Source organism: Podarcis liolepis (genome assembly GCF_965112155.1).
Source record: "Podarcis liolepis genome assembly, chromosome: 2".
Classification (NCBI taxonomy): domain Eukaryota; kingdom Metazoa; phylum Chordata; class Lepidosauria; order Squamata; family Lacertidae; genus Podarcis; species Podarcis liolepis.
The window spans coordinates 34,329,414-34,340,529 of record NC_139555.1 but is presented as its reverse complement, the minus strand read 5'-3'; the positions used below and the strand labels follow the sequence as shown (position 1 = coordinate 34,340,529).

The window sequence follows — 11,116 nt, the reverse complement described above, 5'->3', positions numbered from 1 at the left end:
AGGGACTCGAACCCTCAATCTTCTGATCCGAAGTCAGACGCCTTATCCATTAGGCCACGCGGTCACTTGCAGACACAGGGCGGTATTGGTAAACAGAAGGTATAAAGCACGAGGTAGTGGACGATGGCTTTTTAAAAGAAGTTAAACTTCACATGTTTCTGAGACGACGGCGGGTTGCTTTTAATTTCCATGCCATCTCCTGCTGTTTATTGCTGCCCTCCATTTTCCCTTCCGCATTGCCTGGTGGTGAAACTCTCCTAGCTCGCGAGAGTTTCTTGCTGCAGCTTTTAATGGTTCAACCAGGAAACCTTTAACTTTTTTAGGTCATCTCTTTCTTCTCCTTCTTCTGCAGGCAGTTAGCTGCTTAACATCTGAGCCAGGGTGTAAAAAACGTGAATAAAGGGAGTACTTCTTGTGCAGACCAATGGAAAGTGGCCCCCATCAAGTTTAGGCAAAAAAAGAACCCCGGGAGAAGAGAAGCAAAGGAAGATCTGAAAAGTTTCTCATTAGAAATCAACCGCCCCGTTAGTGAAATTATTTATTTATAGGAATTTTCAGTCTGTGATTATGCGTAGGGTCGGTCCCCAAGCTGAATGCTGCGGCGTTGATTCCACCTTTAAAGCGCGGTGCCTCTGAGCATGTGCAGAAATGCACATTTCGCCCCACGTAGCTTTGAGCATTGGATCTATAGATTTTAGTCCTGCTGCTACTAAACTCTTTTATTATTGTCAGCAGTTTAGGATTCTGCAAAGCCGCGGTGTTGACTTAATTTTTAAAGGGAGAGGCGATCGATTATCGGACAGCATTTGTTGTTCCTTTCCTCGTTTATAAGCGCGTTGTCCCAAGCTGTGCGGGCGGGTGGGAGAAACCAGCGCCCAGGCTCTATGCAGGGGTACACAGGCACTGTGAAATTAATTCGGCTATTACAGAGTTAAGTAAGAACGTAGACGCTTTTTTTCCAGCGAGCCCCAGTGGCCTAATGGATAAGGCACTGGCCTCCTAAGCCAGGGATTGTGGGTTCGAGTCCCATCTGGGGTGAATTTCTTTTTTCGTCTCTTTTCCCCCCAATTCACTTTGGTGGTTCTAATTAAACTATCTTGTTCCTCTCTTACATTTAATTAATCTCATTTTAAAATTATTAATTGTTTTCATCATTACCTGGCGGAATGCTCTTGTCTCATGAGACCAGGGTCCTGCAGGATCTGATTTCTTTCTGCAGGGCCTGTAAGACAGTTGTTCCGCCTGGCCTTTGGCTTAGAGTCAATTTGATTCCCTCCCCCTCTTTCTTTTTTCCTTTCTCCTCCTGTGATGAGACTGCATTTTAATGTTTCAATGTTGTTGTATTTGTTGTATTCATTCAACTTGTTTTTATTATTGCTTGTTAGCCGCCCTGAGCCCGGCCTTGGCTAGGGAGGGCGGGATATAAATAAAATTTATTATTATTATTAATTATTATTTTTATTATTAACGCCCACAGGAATAAACAGGTCAGCCATTACTGTGGTTTAACCAGGGTTGGCCCACCGGCAAGGCAAGGTGAGGTGACTGCATCAGGCAGCAGGATCCACTGGGCCAGCAGATCCCAATGTTGATCTTTCTTCCCCCTTGTTCCTGATTAGATCTTCCCTCGCCCCCTTCTTCCATGGCGGCGAAAGGGACACCATTTTGGGGTCCGCCTCAGGTGTCAAAATGCCTTGGGCCAGCCCTGGGTTTAACCCTGTTTAGTCCATCACTGCTACATGTCTGTGTTAGAAACATAACCAAAGACAACCGGAAGAAGGCCTTGGGCCTGCCTAAAATTATATGCAGAGGGCAGATCAGGGAGTGCCTGGAAGCAGTGCCGTTCGCAACAGATTATGTGGACATCTGAAACAGGTAAAATTCAGTCAGGTGCTTAGATGTTTTGAAAGCTTTGATCCCATAGATGCTGGCTAAGAAGTTCAAGGTGCTGCAAAATTTCTAAACCAGTTCATCCTTGTGAACCATAATTTCTACGTGAGGCAATATACAGTGGTGCCTCGCAAGACGAAAAGAATCCGTTCTGTGATTCTCTTCGACTAGCGGTTTTTTCGTCTTGCGAAGCAAGCCCATTGACGGATTAGCGGATTAGCACTATTAGCGGCTTTTAGTGGTTTATCTACTGATCGGATCAGTTGATAAGCGGCTTAACAGCTTAGAAAAAGGGGGGGAGGGGGGAAAAACCAGCAGGAACTTGCAAGACATTGTCGTCTTGCGAAGCAAGCCCATAGGAAATTTGTTTTGCGAAGCACCTCCAAAACGGAAAACTCTTTCGTCTAGCGAGTTTTCCGTCTTGCGAGGCATTCGTCTTGCGGGGCACCACTGTACGTAGCACAGATCAGAGTAGACCCAAGCAACTCAATGGACTTAGGCTGCTCACAACTAATTTATTTGATTTCAGCAGGTCTTCTGTGCGACTCAGTTGGATGCCAACCTATAGGTCTCTAACAGAGCAATCCTATGCATGTTTACTCAGAAGTAAATCCTGCTGAATTCAATAGGGATTAGCCCCAGGTAAGCTGGGTTCAGGATTGTAGCCTTAGGTTACACTATGATGCCGCTTTAAACACTCATGGCTTCCCCCAAGGAATCCTGGGAATTGTAGTTTGTTAAGGGTGCTGAGTTGTGAGGACCCCGTTCCCCTCTTGGAACTACAGTTCTCGGAGTGCTTTAGCAATCAGTCCTTCTTCCCAGGGGAACTCTGGGAAATGTAGCTGTGTTAAGGGGAACTGGGGTGTCCTTACAACTCTTATCATCCTTAACAAACTAGTTCCCAGAATTATTGGGGAAAAGGCATGACTGTTTGCTGTGGTAAATTGCTCTAAATGTATACTGCAGCTAGAGTCTTAGGTATTATAGTGTACATCTCCCAATTAATGTATTGTGTATTCCAGAAGAATTTTTATAATATCAGAATTTTAAGCCTATTTTTAACCAGCCAGTGATGTAAACTTTGCCCAGTGTTCAAAATAATGTTCCTCTACCTCTCATGTTCTAAATAAGTAGCCTGCTTCTTCCTCGTGACAACTGTTAATTAAAAAAATAGAATTACTGTAAAAATGCTGCATTGTGATTTTATAGCAACAAAGTGACAAGCAACCTTTCCCTTAAATTCAGAGTGACCTCTTGTGGCAATCAGAGAGAACTAAAAATTGGCTTTAGAAAAGAGGAACACGTGGCCTTTTCGAAGTACAGTACTGTCGAGATTCTTCCAGAAAATGCACAAAGAAGGAACTGTATTCTATATTATTTATAACAATGGTTTTCAAGATGTATGGAACAGATGTCTTTCACGGAAATAAATTTTGCCTCAGAAAAAAGCAGTTGCAGAAAGTAATTCAAGAGAAAACATCAAGGAAATGCCTAACTTGATTATAGTATAAACCACCTGTAAAAATGCTATCATTTAAGTTGGCAAGCTGCAGCGTGGTGGCTAAGAAACAACTCTGGTCCCCAAGATACCAGATCAGAGGTACGAGCAAGAACAGACAAGGTTCTTTCCACTCCTGATTTTATGTCATTCCATGTTTTCTCTACCCTTTATTTCCACTTCTTCCAGAACTCCTATCATCCCTGACCATTGGCACTGTTGGTTGGAACTGATGGGAGTTCAGTAACATCAGGAGGGCTGAAGATTCCCCATCCCTGTTCTAGAAGCAGTAGAAAAGGACTCAGTTGTTGCTCGGTAACTTCCCTGCATTCTCCTCTCCCATACGTAGCAGGAAACATACAAAGCTATGGCATGAACAGGGAAACAACAGGGTCTTCAGAGAGGGGCAGCTAGTTCATAACTTGTATGAAGCCCCATTGCTGCCTCAAGTCTTCCAACAACGTACATGCAATTTTACGTCAAAATGGCTGCATTGTAATTCATACAGCTGCCTGGGAAATAAGGAAGCTCCCAATGTTTGGGTTATCTAGCCCCAGCGGTAGCAACATCTAAGGCAAGAGAACTGGATATACTCCATAATCATTGGCCACAAAGGGTTCATAAAAGCACTACTGCCCCCCTCCCCTTTTTAAAGTATCACTAATTTTCAGCTGCTTTGTATGCCTGTTGTCAGGTAGAAAAATGGGATATAAATATTTCAAATATTTATGTGCACATAAATATGAACAGGTTTAGGATGGGTGAGAACAGATTGCATGAGAAAGCAGGGATAGCAAACAAACATGGCACAGTACAGCTGCCCTAGAAATGATTCAAAAAATGTACAAGACTCATGCTTAGAAGAGCTGTTCATTTAAAAGCTAACCGCTACAGCAGAGCTTTCCAAACTTGACATGTTGGTGACACACTTTTTAGACATGCATCATTTTGTGACAACAGCATTTCAGTTTTACTACTGAATCAGGAGGTTAAACTAGCCCCTTTCCAGCATTGCATGACGCATCTACAAACTGCAGCCGACACACTAACCTGTCACAACACACAGTTTGAAAAGCTCTGTGCTACAGCCAAGAAGAGTTGGATTAATTACTTTGGTAAATGTATGTTATGGCAGTTGACATAGGACTTCAGCTTCAAGCTCCATTAGTTTTAGTGAAAACGTCCACCCTCATTTCATAAACTGCAAGGAACAGATTTTATGGTGTAAGGTTTTTTTATTCTTTTCCAAATCCAAATATTAGAAAGAGTCCAATGGATGTGTTCCAGAATGCTCTTTTTCTCTGGTGCATTCAGTCAAAGTCCACATGCCGGCTTTGTTTTACAGAAGAGCGAATCTTTTTTTGTCGGAGGCGTTCACGGTTCATTTTCTCCACCCTAAAATCAAATAGAGAGGTTGAGGAGGACATACTTAAGTGTGTCTGTGAAATGATTCCGGTTTGTTATCATAAATGATTTGTATCAGGTTCTTGTCACGCAGAATCAAAATTTCAAAGAAAAGCAAAATCCTAAGTAGTCAAGGGATATTTCTTCTAAAAAGCCTGAAGTAGTTGGTATTTTCCCAGAGAAGAGGTACCTGCTTTGTTTTATCCAAGTTCAACATTCTGAAAGTGATGCCCTTTCTATATAAGTGAAATACAGCAATGCTACCTCGGATGTATATATTACGATTCCAGAGGTCCACTTACACTCTAATACACACAAGAGATGAGCCATGGTGCTCTGCCCTAAGTCAAGAAACAAAAACTGTCTCAGCTTGTCCAGCTAGAACTAAGAGAAAATGAAGGCTATCTTATTTATTATGTGTTAAAACCAGGGGTCAGCTGAGGGCCTCCTGGATCCTTGCCTAAGCTACCTAATATGATTTTGTGACACACCCTTGACAGTTGGAAGCAAGTAGCTGCTCTGCTTGGCTAATGGTAGCTACAGATGATTTCACCTTGCTCTACGTGAGCACTGTAGGGTGCCATTTTTAATGCAACAGCTGTCAGCTACAGATGAATGCTGATTGGATGAAGTGTTATCTAACTAGTGGACTCATACCTGCTTCTGATCATTTCCACCGTCTCTTTCGATTCAGTCCGAGGCATCTCAGTGGCTTCTATAATCATCTCTCTGATTTTTTGCAAGCAAGCTGCCAAATTCCTCATCTGGTAGCGACTTACTTCAGAGGTGACTATCAGTTCTCCAGATTTACTGATCCTATTCTTGTGCTGGGAAAGAAAACATTTTTTACTACGGAGCATTCCATTTTCATTAGTTTACCAGCCTAAAAATAAGGTTTTGTTTTTTTAAAAAAGAGGGAAAGCAGACATGATTGCCACAGGAGGCAACTTCTGACCGTCTCTTCTGAAAGTTATCCTTACAGCCCAAACCTATGCATGTTCATTTTGAAGTTAAATCTCACTGTGTTCACTGGGGCTTATTCCCAGGAATACATGGGTCTGCAGCCTCAATGAAAGTTTTAGATTTACTGTGTAATGGTGCTGGGGAAATATTACCAGATGTAATTATCTTTGTTTCAGTAAACTGCTTATAGGAAGCTGTGGATTAGAATCCTGCTTATTCCCACCTTGGATTTGGGCTGCCCAATAAAAAGTGGATACCTCATTTACTGGGCAGGGGAACCTGAGAGCAGGCACTCCAGTAGTACTGCAACTGTGGGAGCTTTTGCAGAATATAAACAAGTTACCAGCAGAATGTCGAGAACAGCAAACTTTCAAGCACTAGGATCTGGCAGATGCCACTAGGTGAGGTGTTCTGTCGCTGTGGACCTCAATATCTCCACTGCTCCAAGGCTCCTCTATTACATTATCCAGCACCAGAGTGCTGATGAAAAAAAGGATCTGAATTCCATAATAGGGTAACACAACTTCAACAAATAAGAGTTGTGACAATTAACCAAACCCTCCAGGCGCTGTTTTTGGGTATACAGCAATCACGCTGCAGAGTGAAAAACGAGGTAAGGATAAATAGAGAACTTTCAATGACAAAATGCTTTAGAAAAAATAATATTCCAGACATTAACTTAGCTTATGCTTAGCAATTACTTTCCTCAATGCAGAAGTTAGATTTGCACAGGTCACCAGACACTAGCTAAAGGTGGCAAGCAGTCCTAGGCTTGCGTTATGCCTGGACCAAATGGCTGCTGTATCCAATGTGTGCTCACCCCAGGAATGGAAAAGAAGCCCATACAAATAGAACGCACAAATCCAAAAGTCCCTCAGCCAACAAATTTTCAGCATAGCATTGCACCTTGAATGGGATGCTAACCACAGTTAGCATGGGTTTATATGTAATCAATATTGAGTTATATTGCCTAAATGGCTTCTCAGAGCACCCTAATTTCCTTGTGTGCTGCTTCAATAAACTAATACACGAAGATCAAACTATCCTGCTGGGCTGAATAGCTTGGGAAGTACCTAGAAAAAGAAAGATAAATGCTAAGAATTACCATTGTGGCCATTTTCTGTCGCACATCTTCCGAGATCCAATCTGCTGTTGCCAAATGGAACCGGACTTCTGCCTTTGTATTTACTGCAAGTGAAACAAAGAAATACATGACTATTACTAGGAGAACTACAGATCCTATCCAAAGGCTGCAGGTTCAGATTTCAATTCAATGTCACACATACCCCACCAGCTGATCTTGCTGCCATGCGAAATGTCACCCCCCCAACCATCTAACTTTGAAGTGTTCTGCATTTTCAGAAGAATTCTTGGCATTCCAAGAGACATGGCATTCCCCCCCCCCTTGTAAACAATGTTTCCTTGTAAACAACTCAAAAGAACCATTTTAAAGTCACAGGAGTTTTATGTATCAAACACATGTGCCAAAATCTCCAAAGGGTTGGAGGATCCTCTGGAGCAGATGGGGGGAACACAGGGACTTGCAGAGGACAGGAGAGGGTGTTCCTATTACAGCACTGAATATTAACTCTGATCTTTTTTTAAAAAATGAAGAAAAGAGAAACTAGTTAATGTCAGGGAGCTGCCATCAGGACAGGGGAGGGAGGCATGGGAATACAGGGAGCCGCCCATGCTCCTGAGAAGCAGCTCCTCATTCTACGAAGGGGAAAGCCACACCTCCAGTGGAGCAGAGGCGGAATGGGAAAGCCGAGCGAGGGGACGGCTCAAAGATGCTACTGAGAGCCCAAGCGCCTCACCTAGCCCGGCCAGCCAGGAAACAGGCATGCCATTTCTGTCGCCCAGTTTATGCAGACACAAGGAGGGAAGGCGGATATTTGGGGTGTCTTAAGTTCTTATGCTGGAGGGGAAACCGGAAGGGGCCACTCCCGGAATCTGCAAGTGATTGAAACGGACATGAACTTTCTGGTCCTGCACTGTAGATAGTTTGCACAAATAAAAACCTGCCAAAGACAGGTCGGTTACTCCTGCCTGGTTACTCGTGAGCAACCACCACACCGTCTGACAGTTAAAAAGAAGCACTGATCTTTCAGTACTTGTCAAAGTCATAAGGCTAATGAGTCCTCAGATTAAGATGTACAAACGTTAACTTTACACATCTAATAGCACCACTGATTAACAGAAAAATCCACAGCTTGATTCTACTCATGTTTCCTCAAAAGGGAGCTCACTCCCAAACATGCATGCCCAGGACAAGTATCTATTTAAATCTGCTCCGATATTTTTCGTACCTTTATTAACGTTCTGGCCTCCTGGGCCACTACTTCGGCAATATGATATGGACAAACGACCTGGAAAAGATTGCAAAGAGAAATATTGAAAAGATACAGTCATGGCTTTGTGTATGTATATGGAAGAAGAAAGGGTGAAATTGCATAGGAAAGGATATACTGATCTGGAAGGTCACACTTGGAATAGAGATGACCTCTTGAAGTATGAAGGTAACTCCAATAAACACTCCTTAAGGCTCCTGTAGGAGCATTCCGATTGTCCTTAAGTAGTTACCGTATTCTCCATCTGGTGAAATAAGCAGGTAATGAATTGCAGTGGCAGCCTCAGTGAAAGCATTTTCCACCAACGGGATTTACTTCCCAGTAATGGGGAAGTACATGGGACTGTGGGCATTGTTTTTAGGGTATATGTTTCTGAATGTTTTCGATATATAATAAAAACAATGCTTGAAGTATATATTTTTTAAGATAGCATACAAGCCGCATAGAATTAATTACTGCTTTATCAAATGTAAAATTAACATAAGCTTCCTGAGTTACGTATGACATTAAGCCGAACTAGAGCTTAGAATGAACAAGCAAGTGTACTGGTGCATGTGAAAATACTGCAGCCACATTACTCCTGAGGTTTGGCTTAGCATGGGGGTAGATCCTGAGCCGCAGGGGCCAAATGTGTCTCTTTATGTGGTCCTTGGGACTCTCCCCAAGCTACATCCCCTCTGCAGACCATGTTTCACACTCTGCTTGAGTGTTTTTGCTGTGCTATAATATGTCCTGGAACTCTGATAATGCCTCTTGCCTGCCTGGATGGAAAACAGAGAGTGATGTGTGACTGTGTGTAGAAAGAAACTTACTGTACAAAGAAGGCACATGGCTTGCTCTGTTCACTTTTGCCTCTGGCCTCACCCACCACTGGCATGTGGCCTCCACTGGCAACACAAGCACTATAAGGCACTGTTTTGTTAATGATTGGCCCATCTGTTCTTTGCAGTTCTGTGCCAGTACCCAATCCTCCACTAAATTTAACTGATTTACAGCACAAGCCTATAGGCCTGTTTAAATCAGAAATATAGCCATAGTACTTACTTCCAAGCAAGCCTGCATAGGATTACACTGTTACAGGCAAATAAAATGAATGCCTGGGGAAATCATTCGGGAGAAAGAGACGTCACTTCTCTACTGTTCTGGACTCACCTACAGGTATGTCGGGAACAGTCTGGTTTGCCAAATCCTGTTAACACAGAGATACATATTGTTAAGCAACTGCAACTTAATACTACTGTAAAAATTTCTGTAGTACAATTAGTGTATAAACAGAAAATGGAAAAATATGCAACTACAGCAATAGATTTTTTTTAAAAGGCCATTGGCAGGGTCTATCAATTTTTAGCTTTACTTTGTACAATATAGATTTCTAGGCACTCAAATTATTTTGTTTCCTCAGCTTTAACGTCTTAGACCAGACTCTTGTGACCATTTTTCAGTTCAGCAAAGCCCACAATCAGAGGACTTCTTGAACTAAGTGTGGTTCATCAGATTCTGAAAACCCTTTATTCAACCAGGAGCAGTAAGTTGTATCCACTATTGTCAAGTCATTCACAATACTAGTTTATCACATCTGAACCTTCAAGAAAAAAGGGGAGGGGCAACTCATGAGGACTTCAACATGCAGAATCATTGTACGACTGAGTCTGAAAAAGAAATCACCACCCTTGAATTCAGTCTCAACATCTCATTGCCATTCTCCAGATAAAACATACTGGATAGCTACCTATCGCTGGTTCCCTCACTGTGAGAAGTGAAGCTACAGGGAACAAGGCAGAGGGCCTTCTTGGTAGTAGCGCCTGCCCTGTGGAACACCCTCCCATCAGATGTCAAGGAAATAAACAACTATCTGACTTCTAGAAAACATCTGAAGGCAGCCCTGTTTAGGGAAGTTTTTAATGTTTGATGTTTTATCACTTTATTATGATTATTCTGTTGGGAGCCGCCCAGAGTGACTGGGGAAACCCAGCCAGATGGGCGGGGTATAAATAAATAAATTATTATTGTTATTATTAGGCAAATAGTAGGCGTGAATTTCCTACATTGGCAGGAAGTTGAATTAGATAACATTTAAGATTAAGTAAAGGCAGAGTTAGAAGCAAAAGGGTAGTACAATCTAACAGCTTGCAGAACCATCACCTTACTCAAACTAAACAGGACTGGGTTCTGGTCAGTGGCTGGATAGGAGGCTGCTTGGGAACAGCATATACACTGCTTTGGGTGTCATAAGGGAGGGAAACTGAGATATATAAACAAAAAACAAGAATTGTTTATCTTCGCTGCTCACATTTGTTCACATTGGGACAGATGTGCTATCCCCATAGCTGTCAACGTTTCCCTTTTTTTAAGGGAAATTCCCTTATTCCGAATAGGATTCCTCGCAAGAAAAGGGAAAAGTTGACAGCTATGGCTATCCCCTCAGAGAAAACATGCTATTTTATTTATTACATCAGTCTATATCATGACGCACCCCTCTCTAAACAAGAGGCAGCTCTATTTTATCCTCCCAACATCTCCGTGAGATAGGTCAGGGTAAGAGACAACGACCAACCCAAGGCCACCCAGTGAAGTTAATAAGCGCAGTAGGGATTCGAACCTGCGTTTCTCCAGTTCCTATTCTTAGGCCTATTCATTTACATGGGGCAACGTAACTTCCACCCGCAGACCGGCGGTGAGGGAGAGGCGTAGAACTATGAGAACGGAAATCCAAGGAAGGTGCTACTCTGCTTTTTATATAGATCTAGGTGCTCCGACCATCAATCGCCTCCAATCCGGATTCCTAACCTTTTTTGCGTCGGCTCCTTTTTGCTGCGAGGGGTAGAGCTTGTCCAAGCTGTATTCGCTCCGGAATTCAGAACCGGAGTCTGGGCGAGCGGAGGCGATGGCTCGGCGCGGGAAGTCCCGAGCCGCTTCTGCGGAGAGCAGCTTCAGCGCCGGCCATCGCCAGAGGCAGCGCAGCGCGCACGCCGCCATCTTGTGCTGGGCTGAGTGCTGCTCTAAAAAAGTC

At 43.1% G+C, this 11,116-nt stretch overlaps 1 protein-coding gene across 1 annotated transcript; it reads right to left on the bottom strand.

Annotated features, from left to right (window-relative positions):
• Nucleotides 1–4,638: 4,638 nt before the first annotated feature.
• Nucleotides 4,639–11,116, bottom strand: MRPL58 (mitochondrial ribosomal protein L58). The gene is made up of 6 exons (XM_083487281.1): nt 10,894–11,116; nt 9,259–9,295; nt 8,065–8,124; nt 6,861–6,943; nt 5,450–5,619; nt 4,639–4,783 (listed from the first exon to the last, which is right to left on the bottom strand). The coding sequence occupies exons 1-6, from the start codon at nt 11,080–11,082 to the stop codon at nt 4,699–4,701; spliced, it is 624 nt and encodes a 207-aa protein (XP_083343407.1). The 5' UTR covers nt 11,083–11,116; the 3' UTR covers nt 4,639–4,698.